Below are 21,069 nucleotides of genomic sequence, written 5' to 3'. Positions count from 1 at the left end.
AAAAAAACTTGATTCACAAGAAGGAATACAGTCCCGCTCTGTATGCCAATGGGAGTAAAAAGCAATAATATTTTTGTCACACAGTAAGAGGCTACTATAACTCTGAATATGCACAGGGAGCAGATCTGTTGAGTAATACACCATTTCTACAGTCATATTGTAGAATTGCACTTTAAGCCAATTTCTTAAAATAAATTTTAGCTACTGTCCATGAAAAGCTACTCATTGGGGGGTTAAAATCTGCTTCTAAAAAATTACTGTGCTGGCAATTTACTGTGAATCCTATATTGGAATAACTTGTAGAAAGCTTTACGTGTTGTGGGCAATGTTGCTATCATAATGAAATAAAAAGTATCCAGTAAGAGACAAAAGCAGTATCACGTTCTGTTTTATGACAGTGGGCTAAATACATCCCTGGTGTAACTCCATCAACTTTAATAGAATAACTTCTGGGCTCAGTTTGGCCCAGCGTCCATTAAAAATGAAAAGTCAGGTAGTTCTGCAGAATATTTCATGAAACTGTGCAGCTGGAGAGCTTTGATGTAGATGAAAGTACAGAAGCCTCAGTTAAGACTTGTAAAGAGAACAGCAGTTTGAAAACATCTCCACTTCTAAATTAGCAATTGCAAAAAAAAAAAAAAAAAAAAAAAATCTGACAAAAATTTTTTATATTTGCCTGGTGTTATCCTAGCCTTGAAGCCTTGCCGCAAGCTATATCACTGCTTGAAACACACAAAAAATCCAGTCTATTATAAATTCCTTAAACATTCCACTTAATGAAGTCAATGGGAGCTCACAGTAAGCTATATTTGGAATCATTGTAAAGACAGAGAAAAAGAACAGATTCCACCCACACATGAATGGTAGCAATGCATGCATTTTGATGTTGGTACATATTGTGTGGAGGAAGGTTTTCTAGAAAGAAAATCAGCTACCCGTTGACTGCCTTAGGAGTTGTGGGTGCTCAGTAACCATCAGGATTGGGCCTACATAGTCAGAACCTCCAATACCTAACCACACTCCTGGAATGTTGAAAATCAGGATGGAAACCTTACAAGAACAGAGGCTTTGTTGTGAGAATTCATACTTTTTTAATGTTCCTTTCAGGCTGGATATAATACAAGATAAGCCTCTTTTGTGCTCTTCTGGTGCTACTTGGAATCATGAAGCACACAGGTGCACAAAAATGAGTTTGTTTTGTTTTCAATTGAACAGATTTCTTTTTCAATCTAAAAGAGGTTCAGGTTTGGTTAATCTTCTGGGTGAAAGTTCAGATCAGTAATAAACTTTATCTAAGCTATTTCATGGATCCCTAAAATTAATGTTGGATTTGATGTAGGTTGATACCAAATGTAATTTAATTCCCCTCCTCACCAGCACATTGAGAAAGATTTATGTTTTTCTCTTTTGGAACATTTTATGACATACAGTATGTAGTATTTATGGATACGATAAAATACCTCCACCTAGTGGAATTTATATGCAATAATACATTGGAAATAAAAAATAATAACTAATACATCTCTGTTGTGCAATAATAGAAACAAAGATTTCATAGAGGATTTTAATTGTATTTATTAACAAAAGCATTTTGTTATCTCCCAAAAATATTTTATATGGACACAAAGGACAAGATTTTCAAACTTTGACTGCCTAAAGTTAGGCACATGAACAGAAGTGGCCCAGTTTTCAGAGGTGCTGAACACCCACAGCTTCTATGAAGTCAGTAATATCTGTGTGCACTCAACAACTCCTGAAAACCACCTACTTTTATTTAGATGCATTATTTTAGGTATCCACGTTAGATGGTGTTAACCAAAATTTCTAGAATAAAGATTGTGTTATGGATGAGATTGCCTGAAACCTCCTGCAAACAGACCCGGGGGAGGAATCACACTCATAAAATGAATAACAGAATGTGGATTATTTTTTTTTAAGATTACAAATCAATAGCTCAACAGATGAAAAAGAACATCTCCTGTTTGACTAAGTTCAGCTGTTTTCTGAGCTATCTTATGAAGCATTTTAGAAGTTCTCTCAGAAACTAGCTCACAGAGAAATAGGAAGTTTTAAGATAGTTCATCTTCATATAATGTAAATGCTTGTTCAAAACAGCATTGCCCATATCTGATTTCTGTAGTTCCTGTTTGCTTATTGGAAGCTTTAAGATTTTTAGTTCACATTTGATAATTCTGTATAATTTAATTTAATTCTCCATTTTACAGATTAGGAAATAGAGACAGAATTTATAAACTATCCAAAGCCACAAAGCGGAGTCTTTAGCTTGGCAACAGTGTACCAGAGTGAACTACAGGAGTGAGGATTGTAGAGTGTTGAGATGTACTGCCCCAAGTGGAGACTGCTGATGCTAACGAAAAGGTATCTACTTAGCCCTATTTGAAAGTGGGCTATGTTAATGCAAACTAGGTACCTTTTAGATCAAACCAGCAGTGTCCACACAGGGCAATTAGAGCACAGTGCTTTGGTGAGCTCTGCAATTCAATCCCCTGTAGTCCACACTCAAGATGGAATTAGAAGTCAGGGGTATCTGGCTCCCAGCGTTGTATTCAGACCACTAAACCATGAATCATCTCATCCTGTAAAAAACTGAGAAATAAACATTTTCTAAAGCCATTGCATTTCATTACAGCAGATTTTCTTCTAAGGACAATCTCTTGTCTTTATTCTATATATCTGCCTATTATTGACATAAACTGAAATAGTGTATGTGTGTGGGAGGGGGCAGTCACTGTACTGAGATGGCCCTGTTTTTCTTTCTTTTGAAAGGTTTGGGAGAAGTGGCTTGCACAATGATTTGAAAATGTAGCCAAATCATTTATTACTTAAAATAGCTTTTGTTGGTGACCAGGAGAAGCAACACAGACCCCAATTTTCAGAGGCTATCCCAAGCTGCAGACTGGTAACAAGGCAAGTAAATGGCCTTGTTACATTCTTGAGTATCCATCAGATGCATCCCGCTTAAGGTGTGGATGTCCTAGTAAGGTTAGAGATGGACGTGACTCAAACTTTCCCAAAAGTTTGGATCTGGTATTTTGTTTCAGAGCCCTCACAAGAACCTGTATTTGAAAATTGGCCCTGCACCAATTATTCAACACTCCAAGTCAAACTCAGCCTTTACTGCGGGTGATTGGAGTGGAAATAAATAGCCATTTATGCCACTGTGCTGAATTTGGAAAACTATACTTCTGATCACCAATTTAAAAAAAAATTGTAAATAGGTGCAAACTGGTACATGTCTTAATTTGGCTTAAAATGGTACCACATTCTCTTTCCAAAATGTCTGTATGATAAAAGTGTGAGGTTTTTATTAATTCTTAGCATTACCTACAGCTTCATGCTTTAACAGTCAAATAATTTTCTTTGCAACTGTATTTTTCACTCGGACTTTCTCACCTCTATTCCTTCAGGGAAGGAGACTGGTGGGAGGCACGTTCCTTGACAACAGGAGAAACTGGTTACATTCCCAGTAATTATGTGGCTCCAGTCGACTCCATCCAAGCAGAGGAGTATGTTTTCTTTTCGTTTTAAAGAGATATTAACACTGTAATTGAAGGAGATTTGAGAATTTGAGTAGATTGATTGTAGTGATTTTCAAGTGACTTACATAATTTTTATTTGAGTTTTCAGCTGCACTGATAAATAATTAGTTAATTAGTAACAAAGGGAGCAGAAACTGAGCCATTTTTCAATGTCAAAACAAAAAGGAAGAAACCACAGCAAATGAAGCAGACCTTGTTCTGTTGTACTAGCCAGTTTCTTGCTTTAGACTAGAGTTGCCCAAACTAACTTGCCAGTGCCCCAGGAACAAGTAATTTACATAAAACAGGACAGATTGTACCAACCATTATTTTTAATGTGGGATGATGGCCCACACAGTCTGCAGCAGGCAATAAAGCATCGTTTGAAGGGGCTATAGCCTCTGTGGACTGACACTTTAAGAGCCCATGAGCTTCATTTTAGATCTATATTTATCTCATAATCAGCATGTTGTGCCATTAGAGTAATCCGTATTTGAAACACCAAGCATAAAAGTTATATTGTGAAATTGCCTTAATGAGTTGTTTGATTTCGAACAAATTTACATTGTTGGGTGCTAAGAACAAAGAATTGAATCTAGCACAATGACACTGAGAGCATAAAAACCTACAGAATCATGAAGAAATTTTACTCTCTTAGGTTGTATCTGGTCCTTCTATTCAGTTTTTTTAGCTCTGGTGCAAGAGGAAAAATTGGCCATTGATAAAATGGGTATATAATCAAGAAGCCACAGGTGAATAAACTGTTATACTGCAATTTAAAACAAAATGTAAAATATACAGTTGACTCAGAAGTCAGTCTGATTGCAGCTCTCTTTCCAGTGGCAGCGCATTTTTAAAATGTGCTCAACTTGTTTTTCATTCGTTCTATCCACTGTATACAATGGTGCAAATTCTGGCAAGTACTGGATATCGGCACTTGCCAGAGGCTTGAGGTGGATGTTGATCACCCTTCCAAACCCAAAGACCAGCTACTTCTTTCAGACTTTCTATACGCTACCTGTCACTTGTGTTCCAGGGTAAAGCCTAAAGTATGAGGACCACAGTGGACAGAATAGAGGGAACTGTAGTTTTCTTCAATGATCTACTATTTTGGAGCTTTGCAGGTCAAGTGACCCTACTGAGCATCCTATCCAGCATTTTTCTTACCTCCTCTTATGTTTTTAAGGTGGTACTTTGGCAAACTTGGCCGAAAAGATGCTGAGAGACAGTTGTTGTCATTTGGAAACCCACGAGGTACCTTCCTTATCCGTGAAAGTGAAACCACCAAAGGTAAAATGGCCAGTTCTATAAATATTAATGGTATGTGTAAGACAGAAATTGTAGCTCATGGTTATGACAAATCAGCAAGATAGAATGATATCACCTAGTCAGACTGCAGTGATCACTACAACTCAATTCAGTGAAAACCATTATTTATTTCTGTACAATTAAAATGACCAAATCTCACCTTCTCGAAAGAATGTAAGTAAGGGGTTTTTGGGGGGGGGGGGGGGGGTAATGTTTCTCTAGTGTCACAGAATTTTTTTAACCATTTTAAATTCAAGTATTTCAAAAGCATGTGAAAAGAAGGAGCATTGTGTGAAGAGTTGATGTCATGAATGGGTGGAGCTAAGGTTGTTGACAGGACTTAGAAGAGTAGTACCATTCATATTTTCCAATCTGACCTCTCGTTATATGATACATACTGTTTAATAATTCAGGTGCAAGTGCCAAATCATTCCTTCAGAGCCCCTAATTCCAAATGGAATGTCAGAGTTGATATTCTGTTGCTTCAAAAGGATAGCTTCCCATGCTATTACCCTGCAGCTTGCCCTTCGTGTAGCAGCCAGATACAAGTGCCCGTAGCGAAGCAACCAGAGTCAAAGCACAGTCTTCATAGTCTCTACGGCCATATAGCTTCTAGACTTTCTATGTCACTGACTCCTGATTAAAATATGGAGAGCATGACACCCTACGCTACAGTTTGAAAACTTGACTGTTATTAGCATGTTTCTACCCTTCAGGAGTAGATTTATGTATAGTTCTGAACAACAGTTATTTGACCTTGTTTGCAGAGTGATGGTTTTTCAGAACGTCCACACTATTTCCCTTAGCTGAATCCGTTTTTGATCATAGAGCTTTCTAGGAGAAACAAAAACACCTTAACATGGGGGTAAACCATCAAGGATGTGCTTATAATATTAACCTCATTTTCTTTGCTGCATGATTTTGCTGAGGCTTTCTACAGCAACAGGACAGGCTTCCGTTGGAAATGAAGGGGTTTTGTGGTGTTTTGTTTAATTTCATGTCCATTGTCAACATTGCTATTTCCCGACTCATGCATGGAGCATCTCAGGGAAGATGAAAGAGAAAATATAGCCAACTTGCCATTCAGATCAAAGAATAAAACATATTGGATGGTGGATTCTCCATCTCTTGGAGTCTTCTCATTGAGCTAGAGTGCTTTTAGAAAATCTTGATTTAAAGTTATGGACTTGATGTAGGAATCACTGAAAATCTGTGGCCTATGTTATAATGGTCAGACAAAATGATCATAATGGTCTTTTCTGGTCTTAAAAATCTATGAATCAGCCAGGATCGTGTTCAAAGTACTAAGTTTGACTTCAGCAGTGAGTTTAACGCTCTTTGGTCAAGCTTTCCCACTCCCCCCACTTTGAAAATAAATAAATCAAACCTGTCATCTCATCCTTTCAATGCCTGACTCCCCAGACATGTCATCACTACTTGCCTATATGATCATTCTCCCCTCCTCCATGCTGTTTATTTTATGTGTTTTGGGTTTTTTTTTAAAGTTGTATGCTTGTGTATATGCAATATTTATCCATACATCTATGTGTGTATTTGTCCCTTATGGCACAGTTAGTAAGTACACTGTAGGTTATTGAACAATGAAATACATGAAGATTCTCCAGTCCTTCCATTTGATCTGAGTTCAGTGGGGCTACACAAGGGGCTACACACACAGATCCGATTGCAGGACTGGAGCCTAAGGCTATGTTTACATTTTTCTAAAGAATCTAAAATACTAATCAGATAGTGAGCGTGACTAAGGAAAATACAGCTGTTGCCAGGGGTGCAAGTCCTAGAAAAGCCTAGATATCTAGGTAAAGAACTACGCCTGGAAAGCTTGCATGAGTAGGACTCCGATGTAAAAATGTCAATACAAAGCATAGCTTGAGAGCAGGTTTATTCCTCTGGCCCCCAAACTGTTTTTAAAAAGAATCTCTGAACTCAACTTGTAGAGATGTATTTATCTCAATAGGGAAATCTCTTCAGGAAAATAAGCTCCTAAATCTGCAATTTTTGCTCCATGCTAACAAAAATCTTTCTCTCCTCCTGAGTATGTCTCCCTCTCTTACAAAACAGAATCAAATGTATATAAACATCGGCAGTTTTCCGGGTGGTGTTTTTCCTAATCCTAAAGGATGAACAACAGGAGTTTGAGAGCTCTTGCAGCAGGTTCAGGGTGTGTCTACACTGCAAAGAAAAGCCTGTTGTACCAAGTCCCAGAGCCCAAGTCAATTAGCTCGGGCTGCAGAGCTAAAAATGGCAATGTTGACGTTCTCAAAACTCAGTGATGGGGAAGAGTCTCTGAGGCCAGGCTCCAGCCTGAGCGGGAATGTCTACACTGCTATTTTTAGCCCCTTCGCCTAAGCCAGTTGATCTGGGCTCTGAGACTCGGCACCACAAGTTTTTCTTTGCAGTACGGATGTGCCCTACAAGGGTCTTGCTCACTGGAGCTCAAATCTGTGGTGAACAGCTCATGGGAAGTCTGTTGCAATCCAATATGACCAAAGAATTTTTAAATTCTATATCTGACTCCTCCTTGCAGTTGTCTCCAAGTTGGACCTAGGGAGATACTTTCCAGCAGAAAAGCTGGTTGCACAGCTGCTTTTAAGCACCGTTTCGCCAGTGATACTGCTGAAAGGAGGTAATGTATAGGCAGGGCCGGCTCTACAGTTTTGGCTGCCCCAAGCAGTGAAAAAAACTGCCGCTGCAGACAGCGAAGGGAAGAAGCTGCCGCCGATTTGCCACTGCAGTGGGCAGAACAGAGGAGCTGCCACTGATTTCCCGCTGCGGCCGGAGGCACTGCCGCCGATTTCGAACTGCCACCCCAAGCACCTGCTTGGAACGCTGGTGGCTGGAGCCGGCCCTGTGTATAGGTTGTCACAAAAGGTACAATCAGGATTGTTTTTCCTCAAGCCTGGAGGCTGTAATGACCAATCCCATGTATTGGGCGGACTGAAACTGTAGAAAAGGGCAACTTTCACCAGCATATTCCTGGTTGCCTCTTCATTTATGAGGAGGAAAAATGGCACCAGAATAATAGAGCTTATGACAGTGCAGGTTCTCATGAGCTTGAATCAATTCTGTGGAGACACAGTCTCCTTTTAAGCTTTGAATAAAGATACATCTCAGCTCTTTCAGTTTTGAAGTCACAAATCTTTTAGTCAGAAAACTGCTTCATGCTGTAGGATATATTGTCACCTCTGATAAGGAAGAGGACAGATTTGTATGTCTGCTTTCCAGTCTGTCTAATGCCTAGAGTCCTACGGTGGATTTGGAGAGACATGTTCAATGGGCATCATTCTTGCAGGTCTGTGTCCCTGCTTGATGGATAGTCTATGTTGCCATGTTTTCTCTCTCCAGGATGGCTGCACTACAGTAGTGGACAAAGCGATTGCTGCATTTTAAAGTTTATTATTTGGTTGTTAATGTTTGAAAAGCAATTTAAGGTTCTTCTGGATGAAAAGCACTATGTAACTATAAAATCACTATCTCCAGCCGGTGCCATGAAAATCTCGACATTTACCATATTTTGCCATTTACCTAAATCACAGTATTTGCAGTTTTCAGAGTTGCGGCGGTGTTAGTCTGTATTCGCAAAAAGAAAAGGAGTACTTGTGGCACCTTAGAGACTAACCAATTTATTTGAGCATAAGCTTTCGTGAGCTACAGCTCACTTCATCAGATGCATTCAGTGGAAAATACAGTGGAGAGATTTATATACATAGAGAACATGGAACAATGGGTGTTACCATACACACTGTAACAAGAGTGATCACTTAAGGTGAGCTATTACCAGCAGGAGAGCGGGGGGCAAAAACCTTTTGTAGTGATAATCAAGGTGGGCCATTTCCAGCAGTTGACAAGAACATCTGAGGAACATTGCGGGGGGGAGGGAGGGAATAAACATGGGGAAATAGTTTTACTTTGTGTAATGACCCATCCACTCCCAGTCTTTATTCAAGCCTAAGTTAATTGTATCCAGTTTGCAAATTAATTCCAATTCAGCAGTCTCTCGTTGGAGTCTGGCTTTGAAGTTTTTTTTGTTGATGATTTGCAACTTTTAGGTCTATAATCAAGTGACCAAAGAGACTGAAGTGTTCTCCGACTGGTTTTATAATTCTTGACGTCTGATTTGTGTCCATTTATTCTTTTACGTAGAGACTGTCCAGTTTGACCAATGTACATGGCAGAGGTTCATTGCCGGCCCATGATGGCATATATCACATTGGTAGATGTGCAGGTGAATGAGCCTCTGATAGTGTGGCTGATGTGATTAGGCCCTATGATGGTGTCCCCTGAATAGATATGTGGACACAGTTGGCAATGGGCTTTGTTGCAAGGATAGGTTCCTGGGTTAGTGGTTCTGTTGTGTGGTTGCTTGTGAGTATTTGCTTCAGGTTGAGGGGCTGTCTGTAAGCAAGGACTGGCCTGTCTCCCAAGATCTGTGAAAGTGATGAGTAGTCCTTCAGGATAGGTTGTAGATCCTTGATGATGCGTTGGAGAGGTTTTAGTTGGGGGCTGAAGGTGATGGCTAGTGGCGTTCTGTTATTTTCTTTGGGCCTGTCCTGTAGTAGGTGACTTCTGGGTACTCTTCTGGCTCTGTCAATCTGTTTCTTCACTTCCGCAGGTGGGTATTGTAGTTGTAAGAATGCTTGATAGAGATCTTGTAGATGTTTGTCTCTCTCTGCGGGGTTGGAGCAAATGCGGTTGTATTGTAGAGCTTGGCTGTAGACAATGGATCGTGTGGTGTGGTCTGGATGAAAGCTGGAGGTATGTTGGTAGGCATAGCGGTCAGTAGGTTTCCGGTATAGGGTGGTGTTTATGTGACCATCGCTTATTAGCACCGTAGTGTCCAGGAAGTGGATCTCTTGTGTGGACTGGTCCAGGCTGAGGTTGATGGTGGGATGGAAATTGTTGAAATCATGATGGAATTCCTCAAGGGCTTCTTTTCCATGGGTCCAGATGATGAAGTTGTCATCAATGTAGCGCAAGTAGAGTAGGGGCATTAGGGGACGAGAGCTGAGGAAGTGTTGTTCTAAGTCAGCCATAAAAATGTTGGTATACTGTGGGGCCATGCGGGTATCCAGAGACACTTAAAATTGGAAAAGTAAATTTAACAACCTCAACCAGTAAATGTTAAGACATAAATTCTCATTTACACAAAGGCCCCCTCATTTCTGCTAGACCAGTGTAAAGGGGACTTTGTGTAAATGAGAATCTGGGCCTAAGATTTTAATGGCACTCACTGTAATTTTGTTAGGCTCACCCGTTCTTATTTAAAGTACAATATTTACTATTTCTGTGCAGTGTCTTTTTAGTGTAATAATAAGTGACTGACACTTTTTTTAAATTGTCTAAAAACGACGGCTTATACTTTTTTTTTCTCCTTACTTTGAACAGGTGCCTATTCACTGTCTATTCGTGATTGGGATGATATGAAAGGAGACCATGTCAAACATTATAAGATTCGTAAACTTGACAGTGGCGGATATTATATCACAACTAGGGCACAGTTTGAAACACTTCAGCAGCTAGTTCAGCATTATTCAGGTAACTTTGCAGATAACTATCTGATTCTCTTAGCTGTTGCAAAACAAAAATGTTTGCTGTTGAGCTCTCCTCTCACTGTAAGATGTCCTAAGGAGTCTTTTTATTAAGTGTCTCATTCACTGCAGTGCATCTTTATTATCCCTTTCCCATTATTTATAAGCAGTTTTACACACCATTCATAGGGTACATTGACAGTGAAATTTCATTTGTTCTCCTGTTTATTTTTTCTTTCTAAAATACCCAAAGTGCGTTTGTGCACTCTTCTAAGCTACGTACTTTGTGAACTGTACAACTATGGGACAGGCCTATGGGGAACTTCCTAGTGATACAATTATCCAACTAATTCCCGTGGTATGTGGCATTTCAATCATTATTTTTTAAAGTCACTTAGTTGCATTGGATACATCTTGTTCTCTGAACAAAAATAATTTTGCAATTACCAGGGTTTAGACGACAAATGAACTTGAACAAAATTCATATGCATAATTGAGTTAGTGGTCAACAGCAAAATTCAGATCAGCATTTTGATTCAGAATATATACGAGCACGGGGTCATTCAGATCTGACGTTTTGACTCCCTTTGTAATTTAGCCACTTCCCATTTCATCACTTTTGCTTTATTTTCTGATTGGCTTTAACCCATGTTGCTACTGCACATAATGCCAATTCAATATTTTTAAAGGTAAATACTTTTCTTTTTGTAGAAAAAATTAATAAGGGTTCACTTTTTTTCAGAAGTACTCAGCACTGGCCTAGCTCTTCTCTTATTGAAATCAATGTTAAAATTCCCACTGGCTGAGGGCTTGTCTACACAAATATTTAGTTCATAGCAAACTGGGATGTGAATCCACCCCATGTGCTGCAAACTGTCTGTCCAGGGCTGATGCGCATAACAAGTTTGTTAGTGCACTTTGATCTAGTCCCATTTCAAAGAGGACTAGATCAGAGGGAACTCATGGGCTGTTAATGCATGTCAGCAGGGTGCAGGTGGACAGTTAGTCCTTGGCAGGCTAGTGTGGTGTAGATTCATTCCCCAGCTTGCTGCAAACTAATTGTTTGGGTAGACGGGCCCTTAGAAGCAGAGTGGAGCCAATATGGAGCCCTTTTGAATGTCATACTCTAGATGTTTGTGTGTATTTAGGGCACAAGTCCTCTGTTTAGCTGCAGACCAGGTAGCTCATGAACAGTTGTGGTGCAGCCTTCCCCACGCAGCCCTTCCACTGTGCCTGAGCGCTGGGGTGGGAAAATAGTACAGTCTCCATGCCCATTCAGTCTTTGACCCACAGGCAAAACTTCCAACATGCCTCTGCTAATTAATTAATTGTGGTGATGCATTGTGTTTTGTCACCACTTTTTTAATGGAAAGTGGATTGAGACCACAAACTCATTTTACACAGGCCATCTGACAGATGTTAGATAGCAACAACTTTCTGGACACCTTCCTAGACTGGATTTAATTCAGCAAGGAGAGAGGCTCTCATACCGCCATTATCTATCCCTCTCAGGCTATGCCACGCTTTTAATACAGAAAGAATGTTTCCCCCAATATTAAATGTGTAACCCTCAGGCATGGGCAGGATGGATAATAATTGGGAAGGGCCACCGCTTAGTTGGCACAAGGCACAAAAGTGAGCCGCATACTTCTCTAAATTACTCTTAATTGGCTTGTTTCAGCATCATGCACTTTAATCAAAAAGCATATAATCATTCCACTCCCTGCACAACCTTTTGACATTGACAAAATTAATAGTACTAACGAGCAACGGAAGAAACCAGTTTAAAGCACTCTAAGTTGACTTGGCCAAAAATGTTACATGGGATTGATGCAGAACTTATTAAAGGTAATATTTTATTGTGGTAAAGGTTTTTGCCAAAGTTACATTTGTAAGCCAACAGAGCTGCTGAAATTAATTCTCACATTTTAGTGCCTGAATTTACTCTGCATTAGCAACTGCTGACATACAGCATATTACAGCAAAGTATTACTAGTGGAGCAAGGAGTGCTCCATGCTAATTTTTGACTGCCTGAAAGTGTCATTAAAGACAGAGAGAAATAATTTACCCAAAATGTGTACTCATACTTCCTTATACATTTATATATACTATATTGCCTATATTTTCCCACTGAGTGTTACATGTACAGCACTCTCCATATTTTATTTATATAAAATACTAATGGCTGATTCAAAAAAAAAAAAAAAGTAAAGACAATGACTCCTGCAGTACTTCATTTGGGAGGGAGGTTATATTTCCTCTGTCCTTCAACATTTTTTCATTGTATAATAATTAATGAAATTGTACCTTTTTCCTCTAGCCAGAAATGCAAGATGCATTGTTTTATCTTCCATGATTAGCTTCAAATTGTATATACAATACTTACAACTTAAAGGCCTAAGCTCTGAACAGGTTAACTAATATTTATGTAAAAGGTGAACATACCTTTCAATAGGCATATTTTAAAATAGAAGCATATATTTTTAAGAAAATTCTTGTCTTAGCTTTTCATAAGTGACTCAAATGTATTTTATGAAAGATTTTTGAACAGTACATGTTTTTAAAAACTTCCATGGTTTTTTCTGTATGTTATATCCACGCTCTGTTTTCTGTGTGCCATATTTCTGCCCTGCCCTGCTTTCTCTTCTTCCTTCTTCCTGATGGGCCTACCCAAGAGAGTGGTTATAACTTATGCTCAAGGTGATTTTACACTAAACAATGATAAGTACTTGGACCCTTAGATCCAAGGCATTTCTTCTCATCTCTGGTACAGTATCTTGAGTTTCATGGATAAACCTAAGGGATCAAAGGTACTAAGATAATACCGGCTCTTACTCAGGATGGTCTGAAGTCAGCCGGACTTTCCAATAACAGGGCACTTGAATTCCAGTCACCCATCCCATAAGGTTAGGAGTGATGGGCTATTCATTAAAAAGTAGGTCTGGTCTATTCTTAGGCATTCAGTGTCCATTTCCTTGGAGCAGCAAATATGTCTTTGATGCCGGCATTGATGGGTTCCTCTCTCTTAAAGGAGAGCAGAAGACCATGAGATCCCTAAATTCCCTGTTGCAGCCACCCAAGCTCATGCAGAGGCTTCCAAACTTCTGAAGAAACACTCATTGAGTAGCCATTGTTCTAACCTTCCCAGTGGAGGTGCTTCCAAACAAACAGGCTGACTTGCTGGCTCAGGTTCCCTGATTTGCAGTCTTTGACAGTTTGTACCTCTTTTAGCAAACCTTCTCCTTTCACTTTCTGCAAAACCACTTCAGCTACCTAAAGAGAGCTCCTGTTATCCCATGACATTTCAGCTGAGAAGGCAGAGCTTTGTTTTGCCTCTACCCCTCCCATTTCATTCTGGTGCACAAACTTCTCATCTGCCTAGAAGGGAATGTTGCAAAAGTGAATGAAAATTTAAGTTTAATAGTGATCTACCGCCTTGCCCTGTTCTCTTGTCTCTGTGTTAAAGTGTAAACGTAATCTGGGCAGGGAGCCTTCTTGTCCGATCTGTTTTTGGAAGTGCAATGTGACTTTACAGCAATATATAAATCATAATGATTATTAATAATAGAATGGGGAGCCTAAAATTGTATGAATTGGAGTCATTTCTGTTCCAATCCTGTCTGCTGCTACTCAGTTTTCAGTGAGGTTTACGATGAGGAGTAGTGTTAGTCTGTCCGAAAAGGAGCAGATGTAACCTACCATGAGGTGGGTGTTACAGGTCCTCCTCTCTGTTGATCTACAGAGCATATGGGTTGTTACAGCCTCTGTCCACAGAGCTTTAGTTGAAGCTATAATAGCTCATGCTTGTAGGTCTAGAGAGGTTCATAGTTCAGTCTCTGGTGTGTATGCCAATATGGTGGCCATCACGCAGAGCTGAATGCAATACAAAAACCTACAATGCCATAAAGTGCCTGCCAATTTTTTGTCATTCAGTGGTTTTCAGAAAAACGGAAACAATCTTTACTAATTTTTTTGTAATTCAATTTCATGTGAAGTGTATAAGTAAACCAGTTTATGGGTTACCATTAGGTATTTTTAAATAAATATATTCATCTGTACTGCACCAATTAATTATGAACATACATTATTGCAGTATTAGGAACAAATCCTGAGTTAGTATACCAGGGCATTACCTCAAGTAAGGAAACAATTGGCAGTCAGCTTCAGTTCAAGAGTCTAGAAGCAGGTACTAAAATATTTCCTGTTCTGTCTCAAGTGAATATGTTGCAGTGTTCAATTTCTAATCTTCAAAGATGCTTTGTTATGCTACTAACAGCTGTTGTGAGTAGCATTGTTTTTATGCTTACTGTTTTTGTTTCATGTGTCAAACTTTTTTCTTTCCTCTTTGCTGTTTGCTGCATTTCTGCTCCGTCAGAGAGAGCTGCGGGTCTTTGCTGCCGCTTAGTAGTCCCCTGTCATAAAGGAATGCCAAGGCTTACTGATCTGTCTGTCAAAACCAAAGATGTCTGGGAAATTCCACGAGAATCCCTACAGTTGATCAAGAGACTGGGAAATGGGCAGTTTGGGGAAGTATGGATGGGTATGGAGTGAACTATTATTCTAAAATAGTCTTCCTGTTTGGGAATTACAAGGTGGAAGGTGGAATTCAAAATGTTATGTGGCCAGACCAAAAAAAAAAATTTGGAAAAATGTCTTAGACACGTCTCTGACTTTGAACATTTTTAGTTTCAAACATCTGAAGTAATTTATGGCAAAAGAAAGCTGATATCATATGCTCCTTTACAAGGTTTCAGTTTTGACAAATTACCCTAGCCTTAATAATGCATCAAAGCTCACGTTCTAATCTTAATTATACAAAGGGTCTTTTAGCAAGCTGGCATAAACTCCCTACCTTCAGTTTCAAATGTGAATGTTTGCAAAAACTTAACATGGAACTGAAGGACAAATCACCTTCCATCTTTCTCAATGCATGCATAATTTTGGATTATAAGTATTTTTTATTAATTTCCTTTCCTATAGAGAAAGCTGATGGTTTGTGTTTTAACTTAACTGTGATTGCTTCGAATCATACTCCACAAACCGTCGGATTGGCTAAAGATGCATGGGAAGTTGCACGTGATTCATTATTTCTGGAACAGAAGCTTGGTCAGGGGTGTTTCGCTGAAGTGTGGCGTGGTAAGGCAGAGAATATGTTTTGTTTTTGGATGGATCTTTTAAGGCCATCTTAAAAGAAATAAACCTTTTGAATAGAGATTTTTAAGAAAAACAATCAAATTGTTTGAAATATTACCCTGTGTCTGTTGATGTGATCAGACTGACTGTTATGATCACCCTATGGCAAACATTGTGTTCGCTTTCTTCCCTTCACATTCATTGGTATGAGGGATTTATTACTTTAAATTTTATTAATTGCTTTAAATTTACTCATATGACTAAATAACTAAGTTAGATAATGAAGTAGAAGTAATACTGAATGTGTAAAGCACAACTGTTAATTAGGCAGCTGACCCTGAAAACACACACGTGTAAAGTTCCTCACACAGGGAAGTGTTTACAGGATCAGGCCCTAAAATAGCCACTTACCTTGTTTTAAAAATAAGAGTGAATATGGGGATAGCTGACTTTGCCAGGATAGCTTTCCCATCCATTCACTTCGCTAGTTTAGTTTGCAATTTGTAACTCCTGAGTAAAGAAATCTGGGGATTGGGAAGACAAAGTCATGACCTGAGCAGCTGGGCCACTGCTTTGAAACCAAGGGATTCTTGCAAGTTGTAAATTCAGTGGCCGTGCCCCTGCTCCTGCCACTTGCCCAGTTAATCCCCTTTACCTGGTCTTCAATTTGTTTAATTATAAAATAATAATTTAAAAAATATTTTTATACTTTTAAATCTTAGCAGCACCAAAATAAAGCACCACCACTATTGTATAAGTAGTGAGTTAGTTTTTGCAGTAAATTATACTCTACACAGCCCTATCAAAATCCGTAAAAAAGATTTCCGGTATGTTAAGACGTCATCATCATTAGCAATAATATTACCTAAGAATCATGGGCAAGTAGGACCAGTGTGGGCTAGCTGTTTTGTGCTGCTGCAGTGACACAAAGCAGCAGTAAATCCAGCTCAACAAGTTGGTTAAACTGGGACTTTGCAGCAGCTTTGCATTGTAGGAATGGCGCAAAACAGCCAGAGTGGACCAGTGAATCTGACCCTTTGTTTAAATGCTTTGGGTAACAAAATTACTAATGACTTATGATACAAAGGACACATTAATGTCCATAGGAACTTATATCAATCTATGACTGAAAATAAATAGGAAAATTTGTAAGGGGAAACTTTTCTGCAAGTTTCTGCTACTTCTCAGTGAATGGCTCTGTATGTCATAGATTTAAATAGTTATATTTGCTGCTGAAGTTAATTCTAAATGTCCCAAATACAAGTACTTAAATATACAGTACTGCAGTCATAGTTTTGAACAGTGCAGCTAGCAGACAGAAAGAAATGCAAGCACAATTAAGAAAAATAATATGTCTATAATAACGAGGAAGTAATAATCTCTGATAGACCCTGAAGCAGCACAAAATTAGAGCTGGTTAAATACTAAAAAAAATTACTCAGGTTTTGCTATTAATAATGTATTTTAATAGTAGCCAGCGAGCTATAGACAAAATACTGTACATAAGCAGATCTCCAGTAATAGAAGTGGTGGTGCTAGTGGTGGTCTCAATAGCAGATAAAAATACCGAATCATAGTAACAAAAAATTATAACAATTTCAATGAAAATTTTAGTAAAAAAGTTGTTTAAAAATCCCTAAAACCTTATTTTGATTTTTTTAAAATGGAGAAATTTACAGAAGATAAAATATTTTTACAGTGGAATCACAAACCATGCATATCCTAAAGGTTGATAGAATGAACATTGGGGTAGTTTAATAAGTCAAGAGTAAATAGATAACATGCAATTAATTTTGCTTGAAGTTGGAGTGAAATCCTGGCTTCATTGATATAAATGGCAAAACGTCCATTGACTTTCATGGGGCCAGGATTTCATCCTTAACGTACATGTTCATGGTGTTTTAAAATGTGCTGTTATTCCGCAAAGTGACTCTGTAAATGGCACTGTGTGGTTCTGTTTCTCAATGACTCCATATAAAATGCACTCCGTTTTACAGATGGTAAAGTTTTCTGCCAACCCTGCAACATTCTCCCTGAAATCTAAAAGTCAAGCAGTGTTCTTTCCAGCTTGCATTTCACTACCTTATCTGTGGTACATTACAAGTGCAGCTAAGGTGCAACTGAGACGTGCTACTCTGCTGAGCCAGGATTACTAAAAAGAAGAGTTTGCTCAATTAGTCAGAGAGAACAATTTATTTCAAAAACTCAGCAGTCTTCCCCCACACATGCTTTTTTTTTTTTCAAATTGAACATAAGCAGGCTTTGATTTTTACTAATTTAGTCATAATTGTGCAAACACTATGTGCAAACATTTTCGCCTTTGGGTTGTTCATACTACTCACTTGGACTGATCACTGCTACTTACTGATTGTGGGTAAAATTCACCCCGAACAAAATACCAGCACCATATCAGTCCTACTTATGCCCTATTTTGAAGGTTTAAGTGGGACTTAAATAGCATGTAGGTCTTTTGCTGCCCACACACACAGAGTGAATTTCACCCAGTATAATTGTCTGCCTAAGTCGTTTGGTGTTGGTGTTGTCAATAAGGCACAAAAACAGCTCTATAAAGGGATCAAATTTTATGTGAAATTATTGAGACACAATGCTCATGGAACCCCATGGTGCCACTTGCACAGTCAGTGTTCAGTGCAGAACAAGTCTGGAGAGCCTGCACCACTAATTTCCGCATTTAAAAAAAATTAAGCATTTGCCTTTGTTTCCTTCCTTGCTGACTCCTGTAATTACAAGGATTCTGTGTAACAGACTAGTTTCTGTCAGTATCTATTTCTGACAATGTATGTAGCAGTAGTGAACTAGCCAGTCCTATTCCTGAAGCTGTACTGACATCACTGAAACTCTCCTATATAAGCAGGAAAATAAATGTTAATTTCAACATCAGGAGCTCAATCCTGAATTCCATATTTAGGCAAAACTTCCACTGATGTCAGAGCCTGAGTACGAATGGAGAGATCAGGCCCTGTATTTGTAATGAAAATGAAAAGTAATATTTTACCATAACGAAAAAACTAAATTGATAGGAAGAAATGTAAACAATAAAGAGCAAAAAAAACTAAAGCAGTTTTAAAAATAAAAATAATATTGGTGTCCTTGTAAATTACTCTGCACTTAAATTAGGTGTTAGTTTTCTTTTCCAGACAGAAGGATGTTTAACTTAACAAAATATCTATTGATTGGTTGTAGGTACATGGAATGGAAATACTAAAGTGGCAATAAAGACTCTGAAGCCTGGCACAATGTCCCCAGAATCCTTCCTAGAGGAAGCTCAAATCATGAAGAAGCTAAAGCATGACAAGCTAGTCCAGCTTTATGCTGTGGTGTCTGAAGAGCCGATCTATATTGTCACAGAGTACATGAATAAAGGTGAAATAGTGCTTCTGACCTTGGTCCTTATGAGTAACAAGTCTTTTTGTTTCAGAGTCACAGCCATGTTAGTCTGTATCCGCAAAAAGAAAAGGAGTACTTGTGGCACCTTAGAGACTAACAAATTTATTTGAGCATAAGCTTTCGTGAGCTACAGCTCACTTCATCGGATGCATCGGGTACATCCGATGAAGTGAGCTGTAGCTCACGAAAGCTTATGCTCAAATAAATTTGTTAGTCTCTAAGGTGCCACAAGTCCTCCTTTTCTTTTAAGGCTTTTTGTATGTTCAAGCGCTGTGGGTGGGTGGGTGTGCATGCGTACACAGTGTAAAGAATGTTGGGTCAAATTCAGTCCTGGGCATAAGTAGGCACAGATTATTACCCCAGGTCTGAATTGGGCCCCAACAATTGAAAATGTTTATATGGTTTCTGTACAAGTCACACACAGCTTGGAAAAAAAATTAAGCAGGCAAGTACAGCATAAGTGTTCCAGTTATAACAGCATCTTATCCTCCTTGATAACAGGAGTTTCAAAAGTTCTACCGTGGAACTATATTGTATATTGCTTCAGAAAATCCTAACTCTGCATGGCACCAGAGTGTTCATATTGAATCTCTTGTTCATGTTGTCAGTCTGAGATTTTTTTCCCCCCTTTTGGCAGTGCTGAGCCTTTTAGGACACACACTGCCCTCAGAAGACAGCTTTAATTTTTAGGCTGCTCCATATATCATACACTTTTATCTACTTAATTATGACAACAATCTAGTAAAATGAACGAAGGAAAATTTTTAGCTAGCTTGTCAGTCAAATGTTGCACCAGTGTTGAGGGGAAGACCAAAGATGCATTTGTTTTAGAAAAGTAAATGAACCAAATAAAGGAACAAGTTCTAAAGGGAATTTAGTTGTACAATGGAGGATACTTTTTACAATTTTTATTGGTTTCTTTTAATCTATTTGGAGTTGATTTTTATTTTCCTGGCAGGTGTCCCTCCCTCTCTCTCCTCAGAGGCATCCGAGCATTGTCTAACTTGCATATTATGATTAAAGGCTCAATGCCAAGCACGTGCTTTTCTTAAAAACTCTCTCTGGTCTAGAAATGTTTCTGAAAGATGAAGCCTTTTTTGCCTCAGACTTTCCATCAGTTTTGACTGTATCATTCTGGACCTTTTGGTTCAGGGCTTTGGTTGAAGATTTAACCAGGGGGAAGCTCCTAATCTTCTGTCCTCTCCCTATATTTATTAAATAATGTCTTTACTTTAATACTTTTAAACAAAGACAGTTTCCCATCCCTATTCAGGGGTTAAAGTGCAGGAGCAGGGAGACGTGGTTCTCCCTACTCTGCTGAAAGCAAAGGGGAACTCCTGGTATGCTTCTTGGGGCACCCAGGGCTGAGAGCCACATGCCACCAGTGCAAGGGAGTCTTGCCTATGCCAGATGGGTGTCAGCTCCCTAACACAACCAGCCTGTCATCTACACTAGCACTCTCCTCTGGGCTGTACCAGCCCTGCCAGTTGACCATAGATGTGCCCCTGCCCAGGATCCTTTCAAAGTGTCCCCCTGGGGTATTCAGCCTCTGATCACTGGATACACACAGAGATCCCAGGACTTCTGTTCCCAGAGGAACAATGTACCCTAGTTTACCAGCTTAGCCCACCATTCTGTGTCACACGCAGCACTTGAGTTCAATTATAGTAAAACAAAAGGCAATTTATTTGAGAGAATGGAGATTCAAATAGATACAAGTGTGAGTGATGGAAACAACCGGTTACATACAAAACAAAATCATAAAACATGAACTAGGGCCTACACTTAGTTATTTACTTTTCCTATTAATAATAAAGTAGATTCTCACCCTGTAGTTCAGTATTCTGCAGCATTTGGGTCCTAGCTCCATGAGGCTAACAGTGTTTCATGAAGCACCTCCGCTCATCAAGATATCTCCTCAGTGAATGGATTCAGAGTGTCTTTCTTCCCCTGTGATGCACTGAATCAGGTTTTTGTCTGTATTCACAGACAGGGTGATTCCCCCTCAGTGTCTCCTCATTCCTTTCACTGCCAAGTGGTTTCAGTGTTTATAGTTTCTTTGATGGTTTTCCATTGACTTTTCTGTGTTGGTTGCAAAGGTAGAAAACCAAGCAATACATTACATTATTGGCCA

The 21,069-nt window shown here is 39.0% G+C and overlaps 1 protein-coding gene across 4 annotated transcripts in view; it reads left to right on the top strand.

Annotated features, from left to right (window-relative positions):
* The window catches only part of FYN (FYN proto-oncogene, Src family tyrosine kinase), a 188,992-nt gene that overhangs the window by 144,735 nt on the left and 23,188 nt on the right, over positions 1-21,069 (top strand). For 2 of the 4 annotated variants that reach the window (XM_074948255.1, XM_074948256.1), the window contains exons 5-9: positions 3,429-3,527; positions 4,726-4,829; positions 10,251-10,400; positions 14,770-14,934; positions 18,732-18,911. In XM_074948255.1, coding sequence (XP_074804356.1) covers positions 3,429-3,527; positions 4,726-4,829; positions 10,251-10,400; positions 14,770-14,934; positions 18,732-18,911 — 698 coding nt within the window. Of the gene's footprint in view, positions 1-3,428; positions 3,528-4,725; positions 4,830-10,250; positions 10,401-14,769; positions 14,935-15,374; positions 15,531-18,731; positions 18,912-21,069 lie in introns of all 4 variants that reach the window. The other 2 variants (XM_074948259.1, XM_074948258.1) reach the window with 2 other exon arrangements.

Source organism: Natator depressus, chromosome 3, assembly GCF_965152275.1.
Source record: "Natator depressus isolate rNatDep1 chromosome 3, rNatDep2.hap1, whole genome shotgun sequence".
Taxonomy (NCBI): domain Eukaryota; kingdom Metazoa; phylum Chordata; order Testudines; family Cheloniidae; genus Natator; species Natator depressus.
Note: the sequence above shows the minus strand (reverse complement) of the source record. Positions and strands in the feature narration are given on the sequence as shown.